Below are 21,595 nucleotides of genomic sequence, written 5' to 3' on the forward strand. Positions count from 1 at the left end.
TTTGTAATTATTTTAACTATTTTAGCTATTAAATAGTTCTTAACTATTTAATAGCTATTGTACCTGGTTAAAATAAATACAAAGTTACCTGTAAAATAAATATAAATCCTAAAATAGCTATAATATAAATATAATTTATATTGTAGCTATATTAGGATTTATTTTACAGGTAAGTATTTAGCTTTAAATATGAATAATTTATTTAATAAGAGTTAATTAATTTCGTTAGATTTAAATTATATTTAACTTAGGGGGGTGTTAGTGTTAGGGTTAGACTTAGCTTTAGGGGTTAATACATTTATTAGAATAGCGGTGAGCTCCAGTCGGCAGATTAGGGGTTAATGTTTGAAGTTAGGTGTCGGCGATGTTAGGGAGGGCAGATTAGGGGTTAATACTATTTATTATAGGGTTAGTGAGGCGGATTAGGGGTTAATAACTTTATTATAATAGCGGTGCGGTCCGCTCGGCAGATTAGGGGTTAATAAGTGTAGGTAGGTGGAGGCGATGTTGTGGGGGGCAGATTTGGGGTTAATAAATATAATATAGGGGTCGGCGGTGTTAGGGGCAGCAGATTAGGGGTACATAAGGATAACGTAAGTAGCGGCGCTTTGCGGTCGGCAGATTAGGGGTTAATTATTGTAGGTAGCTGGCGGCGACGTTGTGGGGGGCAGGTTAGGGGTTAATAAATATAATACAGGGGTCGGCGGTGTTAGGGGCAGCAGATTAGGGGTACATAAGGATAACGTAGGTGGTGGTCGGCAGATTAGGGGTTAAAAAAATTTAATCGAGTGGCGGCGATGTGGGGGGACCTCGGTTTAGGGGTACATAGGTAGTTTATGGGTGTTAGTGTACTTTAGAGCACAGTAGTTAAGAGCTTTATAAACCGGCGTTAGCCCAGAAAGCTCTTAACTACTGACTTTTTTCTGCGGCTGGAGTTTTGTCGTTAGAATTCTAACGCTCACTTCAGCCACGACTCTAAATACCGGAGTTAGAAAGATCCCATTGAAAAGATAGGATACGCAATTGAAGTAAGGGGATCTGCGGTATGGAAAAGTTGCGGCTGAAAAGTGAGCGTTAGACCCTTTCCTGACTGACTCCAAATACCGGCGGTAGCCTAAAACCAGCGTTAGGAGCCTCTAACGCTGGTTTTCACGGCTACCGCCAAACTCTAAATCTAGGCCATAGTCTTTTTTTTGATGGCCAAAAAGTTCAATTTCAGTCTCATCAGACCAGAGCACCTTCCTCCATACATTTTGGGAGTCTCCAACATGCCTTTTCGCAAACTCAAAACGTGCCATTTTGTTTTTGGCTTTAAGTAATGGCTTTCTTCTGGCAACTCTGCCATAAAGCCCAACTCTATGAAGCGTACAGCTTATTGTCGTCCTATATACAGATACTCCAGTCTCTGCTGTGGAACTCTGCAGCTCCTCCAGGGTTACCCTAGGTCTCTGTGCTGCCTCTCTGATTAATGCCCTCCTTGCCCGGTCTGTGAGTTTTGGTGGACGGCCGTCTCTTTGCAGGTTGTGCCATGTTCTTTCCATTTGGTTATGATAGATTTGATGGTGCTCCTGGAGATCATCAAAGATTTGGATATTTTTTTTTATAACCTAACCTTGACTTGTACTTCTCAACAACATTGTCCCTTACTTGTTTGGAGAGTTCCTTGGTCTTCATGGCAGTGTTTGGTTAGTAGTGCCTCTTAGCTTCTGGGGCCTTTCAAAAAAGGTGTGTTTATGTAATGACAGATCATGTGACACTTAGATTGCACACAGGTGGACATCATTTCACTAATTATGTGACTTCTGAAGGTAATTGGTTGCACCAGAGCTTTTTATGGGCTTCATAACAAAGGGGGTGCATACATATACGCACATGCCAATTTTCTATTTTCTATTTCTAAAAAATTGTTTTATGTATATATTTTTCTCATTTCACTTCAACAACTTAAAGACTATTGTGTTCTGATCCATCACATAAAATTCAGATTAATAAAACATTGAACTTAAGTCTGTAATGTAACAAAATAGGTAAAAAGGGGTGAATACTTTTGTATTTTTTATATATATAGCAACCAATCACAAACTAGCTCCCAGTAGTAAATTGCTGCTCTTGAGTAACAGAACAAAGCAAATTCAATAATAGAAGTAATTTGGTAAGTTGTTTTAAATTGCATGCTCTGAGCCATGAAAATCTAAATTCGAGTATGTCCCTGTCACTTTTATTAGGAGAAGAAGAAAAAAACACCCCATAAAACTAAGAAGCAGCAGGAAATGGTGGTTGTACATAGATACAAATATTAAAAACAAAACATTTAGGAGCCTGGATTAAAAGTACAAAAACTGATTCACACAAATTTACCATCTCGTAACGTACTAAAAGTCCTCACCTAAATCTTTATCGTTGATGCCCAAATGGTTATCCAATTCTGTGCATACTTTAGAGACAAGGGAAAGATACTCAAGTTTATGCAGTTCATCCAACGTTGCATCTGCCATGTTTACTAAACCTGTTACAAAAAAAAAGGAATATAACAATGATGTATACAATGTAATGAATGACAATTAAAAAACAAACAAAAAAAAAACATATCAAGCTGATATTCAGATAGCTGCTATAGTGGGTGACTGTCCAAATATAGCAGCTAAACCAATAAAATCTAATTTTAATAGAGGATTGGATGAGTTTGATTGGTTAACAAAATAAGTCCAGAGACATTTTTCTGATGCAAATTTTTTCTTGGGCAAAAATATCACATTAGAATAGCTAATATTATGTGGCAATACAAAAGTAACGTGAATTAATATTTAGAATCAGTATAACAATAGTGAGTGCACTCAAAAGGCTTTAGTTACTTAAATAATTTAATAATGTCGAAAATATAATATGGACAAGGTATATTAGGTACAGTAAAAATGGGACGTCTCCCAGTACAGCAATAAGAAGTGATGTGAAAAGATGTAAAACAATTTATAAAAACAGTTATAGAAATAGTTAAAAAAAAAAATAGTAATAATAAAGGAGCAATGTCCAAGTAAACTCAGTTCGATTAGATGATAGACTACAGTTCAAATGTTGTTGAAAAGGTTTGTGGGGTCCAAAAATCTATACAAAAGATTATGCATGCAATGAAATAGCTCAGATCTTTTGGTTCTGACATAAATGCATATTATGATAATCAAATCTAATCTCTAAAAGCGTGTGCTTGTACTACTAAATAATTTTATAAAAAATGAGTGCATATTAGTAAAAAAAAATAGAACCAGTAAAATATTGTGTGATTTATTTATGTTCAGCCTTGGAGAGGAGGAGAAGAGAGGAGAGCAAAGAGAAAAAGAGAGGAGAAGAGAGCAGAAAGAAAAGAGTGAGAAAGAAAATCCAGTGGCAGTTAGCGTAATTGGCGGGCCATAGCCTTGCAGCATGTATAAATATTTATGTACACATGAGACAGAGTTAATTTTATTATTGTGGGTGGAACCCTTATTTGCTATTATGAAGGCAGCAGTGAATGGAATAACTAGGGCTCAGGACCAGCATCGATAAAGGGCGGCACTAGAGTGACTTTTCCTGTGTAAGGCAGGGCTAAGGCAACTGGACCCTTAATCTGGGTCACACGAGTTAACTTTAGACCTGACAGTACTCGTATAATAACTACTAGCTGCAAAAAGTGCCGTCCCTCCCCAATCTGCTGCCCTAGGCATGGGCTTTGTTGGCCTAGGCAATAATACGCCCCTGGCCTGAGAACAATATATAAAAGATGCAAATTATATGTGTTGTTTAAATAGTGATGAAATCAGAGTATATTACTTTAGTTAACAAAGTAATGGGTGAAACTGTTGAAACCAGGGTTTTCCTTATCTAATCTATCCTACTGAGGACAAATAGGAATACATAAAAAGAGAGAAGCGCTCAACCTGGAAACGAATAATAGCATAATAGCTTGTTCTATGGCTAGTTACCACCCTAGAAGCAGCCTCTTTTTGCTCAACATGTGCCTTTCACAGAGAAGAACTTTCCTGAAGCATATCAGTCTGATCCTGACTTAACAGTGCAGTCCAGCCCTGAAATACCAGGCAATACCTCTCTGAACGAGAGAAACGGCAAAACCCCAGACGTACGTTTCGGCCTATTGTGGGCCTAGTCAGTGAGATGCAGCCATATCCCTCTAGGCACACTGAGCAACGGGTCCACGTCTGGATTCCCGCATCACACTTTGGGAGACTTCCCTAAGTGTCATAATTTGCATAAATAAAAAGAGAGAAGCGCTCAACCTGAAAATGAACAATAGCTTGTTCTATGGCTAGTTACCACCCTAGAAGCAGCCTATTTTTGCTCAACATGTGCCTCTCACAGAGAAGAACTTTCCTGTAGCATATCAGTCTGATCCTGATTTAACAGTGCAGTCCAGCCCTGAAATACCAGGCAATCTCTCTCTGAACGAGAGAAACGGCAAAACCCCAGACGTACATTTCGGCCTATTGTGGGCCTCATGAGTGAGGTGCAGCCATATCCCTCTAGGCACACTGAGCAACGGGTGTGATGCGGGAATCCAGACGTAGACCCGTTGCTCAGTGTGCCTAGAGGGATATGGCTGCACCTCACCGACGAGGCCCACAATAGGCTGAAACGTACATCTGGGGTTTTGCTGTTTACTCTCGTTCAGAGAGGGATTGGCTGGTATTTCGGGGCTGGACTTTACTGTGAAGTCAGGATCAGACTGAAATGCTTCAGGAAAGTTCTTCTCTGTGAAAGGCACATGTTGAGCAAAAAGAGGCTGCTTCTTGGGTGATAATTAGCCATAGAACAAGCTATTATGCTATTGTTCGTTCCGAGGTTGAGCGCTTATCTCTTTTTATTTAGACAAATAGGAATACATAAAGTGTGCAAACAATACCTGCATGTGGAATATAGGAATGTTAAGGGGACACAAAAGTCCAAATTATACTTTTATAATTCAAATTGAGTATGGAAATAAAAAATAAAATCTAGTTTACTTCCATTCTCAAACTGGAACACTTTCTGAGGCACCAGCTTCTACTAAGCATGTGCCAGAATTCACAGCATTTATGTATAGAAGTCTGTAATTTGCTGATGGCTGACACCTAATACAGGGGGCAAGGAAATAGAAGGAAATGTTTTATTTTGTCATAAAAAAAAAAATAGAAAAATTCTACTGCTCATTTGAAATTGTATTGTCATTTTATTGTGCACTTGCTGATATTGCAATTGAACTATTTTAAAGGGACAGTCTACTCCAGAATGTGTATTGATTAAAAAGATAGATAATCCCTTTATTATCCATTCCCCAGTTTTGCATAACCAACACTGTTATATTAATATACTTTTTACCTCAGTGATTACCTTGCATCTAAGCCTCTGCAGACTGCCCCCTTATTTGTTCTTTTGACAGACTTGCATTTTAGTAAGCAAGTTCTGCAGTCCAGGAGAGATAATGATAGGCAGGGAGAGATAAATTTGATTAAAATAACATTTTATTTATACTTGCGTTAAGAACATAAACGGCACAGCACACAGAATGAGACCACAGCTGCCGTTTATGTTCTTAACGCAAGTATAAATAAAATGTTAATTTAATCAAATTTATCTCTCCCTGCCTATCATTATCTCTCCTGGACTGCGGAACTTGCTTACTATTTTGTCTTATCGCATTAAGGAGTTTTGGAGAGCCCTAGCAGTTCTATGGTAGAGACAGCCCATAACAGTGAATTTTACCTGCAAGTGCACGGAGTTACATATACTAGTGCAGGTAGGTGAGTTCTATTTGTAAAATTACAATCACCTTCAGGCAGATCTTCACAGTTTTGGATCGTGATTGGAAGCGGTAAGCCTTTGTTTTTCCTTATACAGACGTCTATGAATATATTTGATATTTTGTGATATCCGCAAATAGTGGGACCCTTGTTAAGGGTAGTTTTCACAAGAGACAATAAATTCACAATGCAGAAGTCTACAAGTTTTTGCGTAAGACTTGCATTTTAGCCAATCAGTACTGACTCCTGGATAACTCCATGGGCGTGAGCAGTATTATCTATATGGCAAACATGAACTAACACCCTCTAGCTGTGAAAAACAGTGAACATGCATTCAGATAAGAGGCGGCCTTCAAGGGCTTTGAAATTAGTAATTGAGCCTATCAAGGTTTAGATTTGAACTAAGAATACCAAGAGAACAAAGCAAATTTGATGATAAAAGTAAATTGGAAAGTTGTTTAAAGTTACATGCCCTATCTAAATTATGAAAGTTTAATTCTAACTAGAGTGTCCCTTTAATAGTCCTAATTATTAAAGTCTCAGCAGAATAGATTTGATAAGAGAAACCTAGGTATCAACATGTTGGAGCACAATAATTTATAGCAACTCAGGGGAATTGGAATTTTTTTTTTTTTTTTCCCTTTCATAATTCAGCCATGCAACTTTACAAACAAAAAGAGAAGCAATCTGCCAGGAGCTAACAACAGCTCAGTGGCTTGTTCTATTGCCCCGGTTGCCAACTGGGAGTAGCTTCTTTTAGACCACTGGGGGTCGATCCAATAAAAATCGTCGCCCGCAAAAGTCGGCGACGCCAATATTTGCGCGGGTTTGGTATCCTATACACGGCGTAACCTAGAAGTTACGCGCGTATATTTCTGCCGTCGCCCGTAGTTTTTTGGGCCATAGGCAGGTATACCAAACCCGCGCAATTTGGTATCCAATATACAGCGTAAGGACTTACGTGGCGAAAATGGAGAAATCTTACTCCATTTTCACCTCGCCACAAAAAGCAGCCGAAAGAGGCCTTACGCTGACTATTGGAGCCCTGTAACTCCCTAAACTGGCTGCTAAATAAACCTAACGCATGTGCAATGTCTATCTCCCTGTCAACCGTGATCTGCTAAATAAAACCTAACACCTAACGCATGCGCAATGTCTATCTCCCTGTCAACCGCGATCCCCCGCCGCAATCCCTAATAAAGTATTTAACCCCTAAACCGCCGCCATCTACATAAACTAACCCCCTACTGTGAGCCCCTAAAACCGCCACCATCTAACTGATCTATCCCCTAATGTGAACCCCTAAAACCGCCACCATCTAACTGATCTATCCCCTAATGTGAACCCCTTACACCGCCGCCATCTATATTAAAATTATTAACCCCTATACCTACCCCGCCGCCAGCTATATTATCTATATTAACCCTAAGTATATTATAGTTAATATAGTTATTACATTATATATATTAACTATATTAACCCTAATTATATTAGGGTTAATATAGTTAATATAGTTACTATAGTATTTATATTAACTATATTAACTCTATCTAACCCTAACACCCCTAACTAAATTCTTATTAAATAAATCTAATTCATATTATAAACTAAAATATTCCTATTTAAATCTAAATACTTACCTATAAAATAAACCCTAAGATAGCTACAATATAATTAATAATTACATTATAGCTATGTTAGGGTTTATATTTATTTTACAGGTAAATTGTTAATTATTTTAACTAGGTATAATAGCTATTAAATAGTTATTAACTATTTAATAGCTACCTAGTTAAAATAATTACCTGTAAAATAAATCCTAACCTAAGTTACAAATACACCTACACTATCAATAAATTAAAGAAACTACAAATATCTATCTAAAAATACAATTAAATAAACTAAACTAAATTACAAAAAAAAACAAACGCTAAATTACAAAAAATAAAAAAAAGATTACAAGATTTTTAAGCTAATTACACCTATTCTAAGCCCCCTAATAAAATAATAAAGCCCCCCAAAATAAAAAAAATTCCCTACCCTATTCTAAATTAAAAAAAGTTCAAAGCTCTTTTACTTTACCAGCCCTTAAAAGGGCCTTTTGTGGGGGCATGCCCCAAAGAAAACTGCTCTTTTGCCTGCAAAAAAAAACACAATACCACCCCCCAACATTACAACCCACCACCCACATACCCCTAATCTAACCCAAACCCCCTTAAATAAACCTAACACTACCCCCCTGAAGATCTCCCTACCTTATCTTCACCACGCCAGGCCGAACTCCTCATCCGATCCGGGCGATGTGTTCCAGCAAGTGGCAGTGAAGTCTTCTTCCATCCGGGCGATGTGTTCCAGCAAGCGGCAGAGAGTCTTCTTCCATCGGCGATGTCTTCAAGCAAATCGGCATCTTCAATCTTCTTTCTTCGCTCCTCCACCACGGAGCATCCTTCCGGCACGACGACTTCCCGACGAATGAGGTTCCTTTAAATGACGTCATCCAAGATGGCGTCCGTCGAATTCCGATTGGCTGATAGGATTCTATCAGCCAATCGGAATTAAGGTAGAAAAATCTGATTGGCTGATTGAATCAGCCAATCAGATTCAAGTTCAATCCGATTGGCTGAACCAATCAGCCAATCGGATTGAACTTGTATTTGTAACTTAGGTTAGGATTTATTTTACAGGTAATTGGGTAATTATTTTAACTAGGTAGCTATTAAATAGTTAATAACTATTTAATAGCTATTATACCTAGTTAAAATAATTAACAATTTACCTGTAAAATAAATATAAACCCTAACATAGCTATAATGTAATTATTAATTATATTGTAGCTATCTTAGGGTTTATTTTATAGGTAAGTATTTAGATTTAAATAGGAATATTTTAATTAATAATATTAATATTAGATTTATTTTAATAAGAGTTTAGTTAGGGATGTTAGAGTTAGATAGGGTTATTATACTATATATATATATATATATATATATATATATATATATATATATATATATATATATATATATATATATATATATATATATATATATATATATATATATATATATATATATATATATATATATATATATATATATATATATATATATTATAATAACGATATTAACTATATTAACCCTAATATAATTAGGGTTAATATATATAATATAATAACTATATTAACTATATTAACCCTAATATAATTAGGGTTAATATAGTTAATATAGCTGGCGGCGGTGTAGGGGGATTAGATTAGGGGTTAATAAATTTAAAATAGATAGCGGCGGGGTAGGGGCTCACTTTAGGGGGTAGGTAAGGTAGATGGCGGCGGTGTTAGGGGCTCACTTTAGGGGGGTTATAGATTTAATATAGCTGGCGGCGGTTTAGGGGTTAATAATTTTATTAGGTTGCGGCGGGCTCCGGGAGCAGCGGTTTAGGGGTTAATACATATTTTATTGTTAGGATAGTGAGGGGGGGATAGCGGATAGAGGGTTAGACGTGTCGGGCTATGTTAGGGAGGCGTGTTAGGCAGTGCGGGTGATTTAGACTTTAGTCAGGTTTTGTAGGCGCCGGCAGTTTCTAACGTGCCGTAAGTCACTGGCGACGCCATAAATTTGTACTTGCACAGATTTCTGGACATCGCTAGTTTATCCGACTTACAGCACTTTAGCATCTGACGGCGCAGTATATGGGATAGCTCGAGTTGCGAGCTGAAACTGCGGGCGACGCGGGTTCCCTCGCTTGCGCCGCAAACTACGATCTATATCGGATCGCGCCCCTGGTTTTCAAATCTGTCCTCAGGCCTCCCTAACTGGCCAGATTGAGGATATTTGAACTAGAGCACAGGTGTAATAGTCAGCTGATTAGTAAACATGGGTATTTTACCTAACAAAAAAGTGAAACAGAGGGTTAATCTCCCGAAATCTGACGGGATACAAGCAAGCACTGAAAAGAAAGGCCCTCTGAAAGCAATCCTATATACACAATCCAAAACACATATACATGCTTGCGCTAAAAAGCTAAATATCACAAGATCTTCAATAAATCACAAATATTTAATACATATAAAAAAACACAGGTAGTGAAGTAGACATATAAATGTATGCACAATGCTCTCTATGTCCTTTCTGATCTTTCTATCTGCCATCTTGCTAAAACTCACTGCATGCCCTTATAACTTCAATAATCCCCACATTATCCTCATCTCTCCCTCCTCTCATCCCCTATGCTGTCCTCTCATGAACTACTCTGTTTCCTTAGCAATACTTCCCCAAGTCTCACTCTCACCTTCTGTCACTCTCACTGCTACTACTGCTTGCTTCTGGTGACATCTCTCCTAACCTTGGCCCTGCAGCAATCACCACACTCATACACTCTCACTCAGTCCCCCACAATACAAACTCAAGGTCACGCGATCCCAACAATCTCATCTCCATTAACCCACAGCGCTTATCCCCTCTCTTTTCTTGTGCCCTCTGGAATGCACGCTCTGTCTGTAACAAACTTACAATTGTTCACAACCTGTTTGTTTCTAACGCTTTCAATCTTCTAGCAATTACTGAAACCTGGCTTTCTTCCTCTGACACTGCTTCCATTGCTGCTCTAACGCACAGCAGGCTCCACTTTAGCCACACACCTAGGCCAGGTGAGAGACATGGTGGCGGTGTTGGAATCTTACTGTCCCCTTCCTGCTCCTATCAGCACCTCCATCCTCATCCATCTCTCTCCTTCTCCTCCTTTGAAGTCCGCATTTTTCCCCCCTCTCCCTCAAGGTGGCAGTTATCTATTGCCCACCTGGACCAACCTCCCAATTCCTCGACAACTTTGCTGCCTGGCTTTCTCACTTTCTCTCTACAAATACACCTGCTCTAATCTTAGGGGACTTAAACATCCCCATTGAAAACCCATCTACCCCTGCTGCCTCTAAACTTCTCTCACTCACAAACTCCTTTAGTCTTTCACAATCCACCCTATTCCCTACTCACCGTGATGGACACTCTCTTGATCTGGTATTCTCCTACCTCTGCTCCCCTTCTGATGTCACCTGTCGCCCATTTCCCATCTCAGACCACCATCTGCTCACCTATAATCTCAATGTACAGGCTAAACCTATTTCTACCCCCCGCCTCCGCACCTGTAGAAATCTGCACACTGTGGATCCTCTCCAACTTTCTAACCTTATTCAAAAACGCCTTCCCCACACTTCCACGGTATCCTGCCCTGACCTTGCTACAAACCACTATAACAATACTATTTCCTCTGCACTCGACACCCTTGCTCCTCCACAAATACGCAAAACCCCACGTCATCAGCTCCAGCCCTGGCCTTCTCAGCAAACACGCTATCTACAAAAATGCTCCCGTGCTGCTGAACGTGCCTGGAGGAAATCCCGCTCTGAACACGATTTCCTACACTATAAGTTCATTCTTTATTCTTACTCCTCTGCCCTTCACTTAGCCAAGCAAAACTACTTCTCTTCTCTCATATCTTCTCACTCATCAAACCCTAAACATCTCTTCTCCACTTTCAACACTCTCCTCTATCCACCTGCACCACCCCCCTCATCTGACTTTAGTGCTCAAGACTTGGCAGATTACTTTTTCTGCAAAACACTCACCATCAGAAGCAACATCCCACCACAAGACTGCAACCTTTCATCTGCGCCCCCGGTCACCCCCTCCAACACTCTCAGTACCTTCCCCCCAACCACTGAGAATGAAGTGAGTTCCCTAATATCTTCCTCACACCTCACTACATACCCCCTTGACCCTATCCCTTCACATCTAATACCCTCTCTGTCCTCTACCCTCACCCCAGCTCTTACTCACATATTCAACCGATCCCTTACTACTGGTTCATTTCCATCATCCTTCAAACATGCAAAGGTCACCCCCATCCCCGTCATACCCCACATCCAATCGCTCTCTTCATCCTGTCACAACCACCTACGCAATATCTCCAAAATTCGTCCTTTTCTGAGTGCTGAAACTACTAAACAGCTAATCCATTCCCTAGTAATTTCCCGGCTTGACTACTGTAACAACCTACTAACTGGCCTTCCTCTCTCCCGCCTCTCCCCCCTTCAATCCATCCTAAATGCCTCTGCTAGGCTAATCCACCTCTCCCGATGCTCTGTATCTGCCGCACCCCTCTGTGAGTCCCTTCACTGGCTCCCCATTCACAGCAGAATTAAATTCAAAATTCTCACTTTGACCTACAAAGCCCTTACCAATGCAGCCCCCCCCCATACCTGTCCTCACTCATCAACAAATATAGTCCAGCCCGTCCCCTAAGATCCAACAACGATCTACTCCTTGCCTCTTCTACCATCACCTCCTCTCATGCTAGACTACCGGACTTCTCTTGTGCGGCACCAACCCTCTGGAACGCACTTCCTCGTGCTGTCAGACTTTCCCCCAACCTCTCCTCCTTTAAACGCTCCCTAAAGACCTTCTTGTTCAGGGAAGCCTATAACCAAATCAGTAACTAATGAATTCCACTTGCCTAATAGTTGCCCTCATCTAACTTCACACTAACATCATTCCCACCTTTGCAGTCCCCATCTCCTGTTTCTCACCCTCCTACCCATTTAGATTGTAAGTTCCCACGGGAACAGGGCTCCCAATTCCTCCTGTATTTGTTTGTTAAATTTTGTCTGGTGTCTCATATTGTACTGTCCTTTTATCTTTGTTACCTATGAACAGCGCTGCAGAATCTGTTGGCGCTTTATAAATAAATAATAATAATAATGTATGCTAGCAATACTCTATAACAAATAAAAATCAATACATATTAATGGGCATAATAGTCAGAGTAAAAGAGCTGAAAAAGTTACTTGGAAGATTCCAAATATTTGCAAACTTCAGGATACAATAGTAAATTAATATCCAACATCCAGGTTGTCATGCAATAGGAAATTACCTATTTCCAAAAAAAAAGATCACACATACCTCTTATAAGGGACTTATCTGAACCTGGCCGCTGACCCCCTTGCAATACTATTCTTGTATACTGTGTGAGGATCTAACTAATCTGACTACCTACTGGATAATTATTATTACTGTATTATTCTTCATTTATAAAGCACAAACAAATTCCGCAGCGCTGTCCATGGGTACAAAAAAAGTACAACAGTGAAACAATACAATAAAAGACAGGTGAGAATGATATTAGTGAGGAGATAGATTAGGACAACTGTTGGGTAAGTGAAATTAAATTGTTACTGAGTCAGGTGATAAGCTTCCTTGAACAAAAAGGTCTCTAGGGAACGTTTAACCCCTTAACGACCAACGACGTATGGGGTACATCCTGCAAAAAAATGCAGTTAATGACCAAGGACGTACCCCATACGTCGTTGGTCTTTGAAAGCAGTGGAAGCGATCCTGATAGCTTCCAGCTACTTTCATGTTATTGCAGTGATGCCTCAATATTGAGGCATCCTGCAATAACTGTTTTTAGCCATCCGATGCAGAGAGAGCCACTCTGTGGCCCTCTCTGCATCGGCTATCGATGGCCGTTATCGTTGGTGGGTGGGAGTTCATCCAGGGAGACGGGTGGGCAGTCATTGGTGGAGGAGGGGGGAGGGATCTAGTGCGGGCGCGTGCACGAGAGGTCTATGAAAACAGCATCAATATGCTGTAGATCTGGAGGGTGGGAGAGAGGACAGGGGAGGGTGGGATTTTAAAATCAAGGCATCTGGGAGAGGGTGGGGGGTTGGATGTTGAGGGGGGGGGCAGCTACACTACAGAAATAAATAAAATATTTAATAAAATAAAAAATACATTATTATTTTTCAAACTGGGTACTGGCAGACAGCTGCCAGTACCCAATATGGTGCCCAATTAAGGCAGAGGGGGGGTTAAAGAGCTGTTTGGGGGGGGATCAGGGAGGTTGGGGGCTAAGGGGGGTCCTACACAGCAGAAGAATTATTATTTATTTTTTTTTTTTAAAAACTAAAACCCCCCAAAAAAACTTTTATTTTAGTACTGGCAGACTTTCTGCCAGTACTTAAGATGGCGGGGACAATTGTGGGGTGGGGAAGGGAGCTGTTTGGGAGGGATCAGGGGGTGGGATGTGTCAGGTGGGAGGCTGATCTCTACACTAAAGCTAAAATTAATCCTGCAAGCTCCCTACAAGCTACCTAATTAACTCCTTCACTGCTAGACATAATATACGTGTGATGTGCAGCGGCATTTAGCGACCTTCTAACTACCAAAAAGCAACGCCAAAGCCATATATGTCTGCTATTTCCGAACAAAGGGATCCCAGAGAAGCATTTACAACAATTTGTGCCATAATTGCACAAGCTGTTTGTAAATAATTTCAGTGAGAAACCTAAAATTGTAAAATATTTTAATTTTTTTTTTTAATTTGATCGCATTTGGCGGTGAAATGGTGGCATGAAATATACCAAAATGGGCCTAGATCAATACTTGGGGTTGTTTACTACACTACACTAAAGCTAAAATTAACCCTACAAGCTCCCTACATGCTCCCTAATTAACCCCTTCACTGCTGTGCATAATACACGTGTGGTGCGCAGTGGCATTTAGCGGCCTTCTAATTACCAAAAAGCAACGTAAAAGCCATATATGTCTGCTATTTCTGAACAAAGGGGATCCCAGAGAAGCATTTAAAACCATTTGTGCAATAATTGCACAAGCTGTTTGTAAATAATTTCAGTGAGAAACCTAAAGTTTGTGAAAAAATTTGTGAAAAAGTGAACTTTTTTTTTTATTTGATCGCATTTGGCGGTGAAATGGTGGCATGAAATATACCAAAATGGGCCTAGATCAATACTTTGGGATGTCTTCTAAAAATATATATATATATATACATGTTAAAGGATATTCAGTGATTCCTGACAGATATCAGTGTCCCAATGTAACTAGCGCTAATTTTGAAAAAAAGTGGTTTGGAAATAGCAAAGTGCTACTTTTATTTAGTGCCCTATAACTTGCAAAAAAAGCAAGGAACATGTAAACATTGGATATTTCTAAACTCAGGACAAAATTTAGAAACTATTTAGCATGGGTGTTTTTTGGTGGTTGTAGATGTGCAACAGATTTTGGGGGTCAAAGTTTGAAAAAATTGTTTTTTTTTTCCATTTTTTCCTCATATTTTATAATTTTTTTAATAGTAAATTATAAGATATGATGAAAATAATGGTATCTTTAGAAATTCCATTTAATGGCGAGAAAAACGGTATATAATATGTGTGGGTACAGTAAATGAGTAAGAGGAAAATTACAGCTAAACACAAACAGCGCAATGTAAAAATAGCCTTGGTCCCAAACGGTCAACAAATGGAAAAGTGCTCTGGTCACTAAGGGGTTAAAGGAGGAGAGGTTAGGGGAAAGTCTGACAGCTCATGGAAGTGCGTTCTAGAGGGTTGGTGCCGCACCAGAGAGGTCCTATAAGTCCTATAGTCTAGCATGAGAGGAGGTGATGGTAGAGGACGCAAGGAGCAGGGTATTGCTGGATCTTAGGGGGCGGGCTGGAGTATATTTGTTGATGAGTGAGGACAGGTAGGGTGGGGCAGCACTGGTGAGGGCTTTGTAGGTCAGGGTGAGATACAGAGTGTCAGGAGAGGTGGATTAGCCTGGCAGATGCATTTAGGATGGATTAATGGAGAGAGAGGGAGGCCAGTTAGTAGGTTATTACAGTAGTCAAGTTGGGATATTATTAGCTGTTTAGTAGTTTAAGCGCTCAGAAACGGACACATTTTGGAGATATTGTGTAGGTGGCTTCGGCAAGATGAAGAGAGCAATTGGATGTGGGGGAATGAAGGACAGATTTGAGTCGAGTGTGACTCCAAGCAGCGGACTTGGGGTGATGGGAAGATAGTGGTGCCGCCAACAGCGATAGAAAAATAAGAAACTGGAGTAGAGTTGGGGGGGGGGGAATTAGAAGTAGTTCGGTCTTGGACATGTTTATTTTTAGGTGGCGAAAGGCCATCCAGGAGGAAATGCCAGATAAGCAGGCGCTGATGTGAGAATGGACAGAAGGAGAGAGTGCAGGGGTGTAAAGGTAGATCTGGGTATCATCAGCATAGAGGTGGTAGTTGAAGCCATAGCTGTTGATATGTTTACCCAGTGAAGAAGTGTAAATAGAGAAGAGTAGAGGACCCAGGACAGAGCCTTGAGGTACTTCAACAGAGACAATGGAGAGGAAGAGTCACCAGCAAAATAGACGGAGAAGGATCTGTTAGAGAGATAAGAGTGAATCCAGGAGAGGGCAGTGTCACAGAGCCCAAGAGAGCTGAGAGTCCGTAGGAGAAGGGGATGGTCAACAGTGTCAAAGGCAGCAGAGAGGTCAAGTAAGATGAGTATAGAGTAGTAGCCTTTGTTTTTAGCAGAAAGGAGGTCGTTAGTAACTATGGTGAGGGCAGTCTCAGTTGAGTGTTGGGGACAGAAGATAGGACATGTGACCACGAGTCCCGGAATATTGGAACACAGACATCTGAGTAGTTTGGGACGACGTAGCGGTATACCTGCACAACCTGGAGTAAGGAGCACATGCTAAATTGAAAGACGGTCAGCAGCCAGGTTCAGATAAGTCCCTTATAAAAGAGGTATGTGTGATCTTTGATCTGGAAGTTGGTCATTTCCTACCACATGACAACCTGGATGTTGGATATTAAATTGATACCAAACCGAATTTTTTTCTTTTGTGATTCAGATCGAGCATGCAATTTGAAGCAATTTTCTAAATTACTCCTATTATCTTTTTTTCTTTATTCTCTTGCTATCTTTATTAAGAGAAAAAAAAAAAAGCTTAGGAACCAGCCCATTTTTGGTTCAGCACCTGGGTAGCGGAAGGGAAATAGAAATGACAGATACTCATACATACAACTTTCCAAAGTACTTCTATTATCAAAATGTGCTCCATTCTCTCTGTATCCATTATTGAAGTAGCAGAAATGCACTACAGGGAGCTATCTGAACATAGCTGGTGAGCCAATGACCAAAGGCATAAATGATGCATGTGCTGTCACCAATCAGCAGCAAGTGCCTAGTAGAACATTAGTGCTCCTTAGACTACCTAGGTATGCTTTTTTAACAAAGGATACCAACAGCATCAAACAAATTAGATAACAGAAGTAAAACAGAAAGTAGTTTAAAATTGCATATCTGAATCATAAAAGTTTAAAGTGAATGTACATTTTGATGCTAAAGTGCCCGGTTTTTAAAAATTTGATTAAAAACAGGGGCACTTTAATTAACCAAAATTTACATTTTACTTGTGTTGTGAAAAAATACTTACCTTTTAAACTTGACAGCAGCTCCAGCTTCCTTCGGTCGTTGCAAGCCATTTCTGATGTCAGAAATGATGGATAGGTCATCTTCCAATCACGGCTTCTCCCCTGGGGGAATCAGTGTCTGATTCAACGCCGTGATTGGAGGAAGCCAGATTCCTCATTTTAGACCCAGGAAGAGGCTTTGCAACGGGCGGAGGAAGCTGGAGCTGCTGTCAAGTTTAAAAGGTAAGTTTTTTTTTTCACAACAGGAGTGAAATTTAAATTTTAATTAGTTAAAGTGCCCCTGTTTTTAATCAAATTTTTAAAAACCAGGCACTTTAGCATCAAAATTTACATTCACTTTAATTTTGATTTTACTGTCCCTTTAAAGAATACTCCCACGTGAGATCAGGAATATGCACTTGTCTTTAGCCATCTGGCAGCAGTGTTTGTAACATTGTCTATTGCACTGTTTTACAATGTTGCAAACACTGCTGCCACAGACTGCTATAGACATGTGCAAGCATGCTCCTAAACTCTCATCAGCCTACGTAGGTTTATGCTTCAACAAACGATAAAAAGAGAACACAGCAAATTTGATACCAAAGGTAAAATGGGAAGTTGTTTAAAATTACATGCTCTATCTGAATCATTGACTTAAACCTGGCAATTGCTGTTGAAAACTGCCTGGCTGTGTGTATAATTCATTGAAATACATGCAATGTCCTGCTAGTATACAAACAGTTATGTTAGCAAATTCAGACTGTAATGTACATTTACCGCAGGTAACTAAATTATCACATAAAATTATCAAACGTGTATGGGTTTACACACATCATGTGCATAAACATGCACAGGGATAAACATCAAATATCCAACATGTAAAACAAAAAATGTCCCAGGATCCTTACACATAGAGAAAAGATTATAGCTTGACCCTGCCTTTCTTTGCACATTTTTTTTTAACATTATATATTTGTAATTTCACAGTTTTTATAAACAGCACACCTATAAAGCAGCAGACACTGATTTTATGAAGAACAATTATTTGACACTTATCTGTTTTGCAGCTTGTGTTGTCAAAATCTTTTATTTATTACACTGGGCTTATAAAACCTACTCCTCTGCTTCTCTAATTCCAACTGACAGAACAAAGATAGTAAAAGTAAAGTAAAAGGAGATAAATTATAAGTTCAGAGAGCAATTCTAAAGCACAAGGGAAAGACTCACGCCTTGTAATTCTACAAGTCCATGTTGCCTTTTGAAATTGCACTAACAACACACAGAAAAGAGGGAAGGGCTTGAGTCTGGTAGCTAAAAAAAAGGTGATGTGTAAAGGGTTACTCATTATGCAAGTCTTGTCACAGTGGGTCACCTTGGTTAGAGTTATGTCAGTAATTCTGGAAGCGTGCACATACACGCGCATGCAGTAATTTTTTCCCCATTGCGCATGTGCTTTGAGACGTTATCAACTCCATAATTCAGATACAGCAGCGATAGTGGAACTACACTGTGGTCAGATGATACCCAGGAGAGCTAATGTGCATGCAAACTGATGTGTCCCTATAAATATTCAAAGGAATACACACAACCTGTGCTGTTTTTTATTCTTTCATATATGAAAAAAGCTTTGTTATTCGTAAAAAGTAAATGGCATTTACTTACAATAACATTATCTTTCGTATGCAACTCTATTTTTTTATGTACTTTGGCAAACTTTAATAATCCTTTAGCGGCATTGAACCTGACTCCAGGGCCACATTTCTAGGTGCCGCAAGCTCTGACTCGAAGGGATATAATACGAGTTATCTTTTTTTTATAAATGCATAGTATATAACTGCAATTAAACACTGCATTGTAAAAAAATTTCATGTAAAAAAAACATGTTTTCCATAAAAGTCATTGAACAGATTAAATTGATAAAGGAAGGAGGGGAAAGGCTTTTGGCAAGCAACCTTCTGAATCCATAAACTAGTAACTCAAATTATTTAAATTCAGGAATTGATTTGGCAGCATTTTAGTGAAGTTTAAGATAGTAAAAACAGTTGGTTATATATATATATATTTATTTATTTTTTATTTAATTGCATGATCTAAACCTTTAAAGCTTAATTTGAACTTTACTGTCACTTTAACTATATTTTATTAGCTGTTTAAAGAGGTTCAATGACATAAAAATGTGCGTATTGATGGTAAAAATAAATAAAATAAAAAGGAGCTAATCTTTAAAGAAATACTGTATATAAGGACTCACTAAATATGAATAATATTCTTTGATTTTATTTTTGAGATTGTCATCAAGTAGAAATAAAAATTGTTAAATAATTTCTCAATACATCCAATTTAAAGATTCATTCAACATATAAAGAACAGATTGATAATAATCCATAATAATAATAATAATAATAATAATTGTAAACACAAAGCTTGCTAATCGAGGGAAGTATATGACTTATTAGTGAATGATAGTCTGGATTTGTATATTTTTTATATATTATATCAGTTATAACATGGACAGCAAGAGATATTTACTTGCTGTACAAATGTTTCACATCATTTTAATAATAGTGGGTGCTAATGCTTAGATATATGGGTCCCTTTACATACAGATATGCATTATACAAGCAGAAAGTCTGGGGGTATATATCACCTTCAGAAAATCTAACTTTATAAATCCAGAAAACTACATATTAGATAGTGTACAGCATATCGCATGCATTTAATTGTTTATATAGAATACAACTTCATACACCACTCCCTATCATTGAAAATATATATGACAAGATATTTAACTGCATTAAGTATGGTTTATCTCAAATACTACCTGGGAAAGGTATACACTTTGTACCTACATGACAGGCATATGTCCCCCTAAAGCTACAGCTTTACAAGTATGTACACTTAGGCAACAGACATATTACCTTAATATACTAACTTTAAAAGGTATATGTTTACAGGTCTCTATTTAACAGACGTTTATATTACCGAAACTAACTTTATACAGTTATACTCCACCATAATACAGGTACACGATTACAAGGGTTAGTTCTGTATATAAAGCCCAAACAGTCGCAGACACTACTTGGAACACAAATGTAACCTAAAAATACAAACTAAATTCGCAGCGTTAAACTTTAAAAAAATTATAATAAATTAACGCCGACGACTCAACATACACAACTCACGTTTATATGATTTTTGCTAAGAATCTTTTCCCTTTGGTACAGACCATTCGTCTCAGAATTGTGATGTGAAAGGTCGCACATGTGACGTCACTGGTAAGCAAAAGCCTCTTAGGGGTGGGTCTGCAATTGCACAGATGCCTCTTGCAAGATGGAGTTTTTAATGTTTCCTGTACATAGTAACTAGATAAGATTTCTACCATTGCACACATCCGTGCGTGTAATGATGCCTACGTCACTTGCACCTTGGTGGCGATTTAATTGTAGCATTACTTGTAAAATGAATGGATGATATTATATTTATTACATTTGGTTTCATCATATATATAAAAATAAAGTTTTGTATTCAACTCTCAGCATTCATTAAAAAAAAAAGAGTAAAATCTGAGTTTAGCGTTCTAAATTATTTTCTCGGCCATATGGCATTATTTTACTTTGAAAATTGTATTGGGATTTAGATGAGGGCTACCAACAATACTGCAATGTTTGTGTCTCCAATAACAAAAAGGGGAGCCATATTTTGGGGTATAAAGTCCCTGTTTTCCCCATAGACTTTCCCCAGCCAGGCCAGCCAGCTCTGCTCACCTACATGGATACATTGTATCCAACCCTCGGTTTTTATTTTATTTCTGCAGGTTTTTATACATTTGCAACTGTTTACTGTACACAGACACTTAAAACAGCCCTGTCAGTACCAAAAGTAAACCTGCTGAGAAAATAAGCTCACCGCCTGGTCACACGGTCTTAAAGGGACAGGCAAACACCCACACAGCCTTTAAAAGGTCAACTAACTAGCACCACACACACAGTCTTAAAGGGAAAGATCACAGTAATGGTCACACATACACAGTGAAACCTTAAAGGGTCAGTAAATCTAAAAAATAATGTTATATAATTCTGCACATAGTGCAGAATTATATAACATTATATTAGTGCAAGTTTTATATTATATAACATCTCCTGTATTTTTAATAAAAATAAGAGGGGTTTCCAGACCCGCCCTCTGTGCTCTACTGAGCGGGTCTGGTTTTTCTTCAGAGCGCATCGGGCCAGCTGTTTAGTCACAGCCCGGCCCGACCGCGCCATAACATTCAATGCAGCTCGCTCCTGCTCTGTCTAACTCTGTCTCGGGCTGTGACTAAACAGCTGGCCCAATGCGCTCTGAAGAAAAACCAGACCCGCTCAGTAGAGCACAGAGGGCGGGTCTGGAAAACCCTCTTATTTTTATTAAAAATACCGGAGATGTTATATAATATAAAACTTGCACTAATATAATGTTATATAATTCTGCACTATGTGCAGAATTATATAACATTATTTTTTAGGTTTACTGGCCCTTTAAAGGGCAGCTTGGCACCTGCTCACACAGTCTTAAAGGGGCAGGCACACACAAATGTTAGTGGGTA

The 21,595-nt window shown here is 38.9% G+C and overlaps 1 protein-coding gene across 2 annotated transcripts in view; it reads right to left on the reverse strand.

Annotated features, from left to right (window-relative positions):
* Window positions 1–20,279, reverse strand: part of DHX8 (DEAH-box helicase 8) — a 271,060-nt gene extending 250,781 nt beyond the window's left edge. For both annotated transcript variants that reach the window (XM_053699596.1, XM_053699595.1), the window contains exons 1-2: window positions 20,193–20,279; window positions 2,387–2,506 (exon numbers count right to left, since the gene is read on the reverse strand). In XM_053699596.1, coding sequence (XP_053555571.1) covers window positions 2,387–2,495 — 109 coding nt within the window. In that variant the 5' untranslated portion in view covers window positions 2,496–2,506; window positions 20,193–20,279. The remainder of the gene's footprint in view (window positions 1–2,386; window positions 2,507–20,192) is intronic.
* Between the last annotated feature and the right edge of the window lie 1,316 nt (window positions 20,280–21,595).

Source organism: Bombina bombina, chromosome 1, assembly GCF_027579735.1.
Source record: "Bombina bombina isolate aBomBom1 chromosome 1, aBomBom1.pri, whole genome shotgun sequence".
Lineage (NCBI taxonomy): Eukaryota > Metazoa > Chordata > Amphibia > Anura > Bombinatoridae > Bombina > Bombina bombina.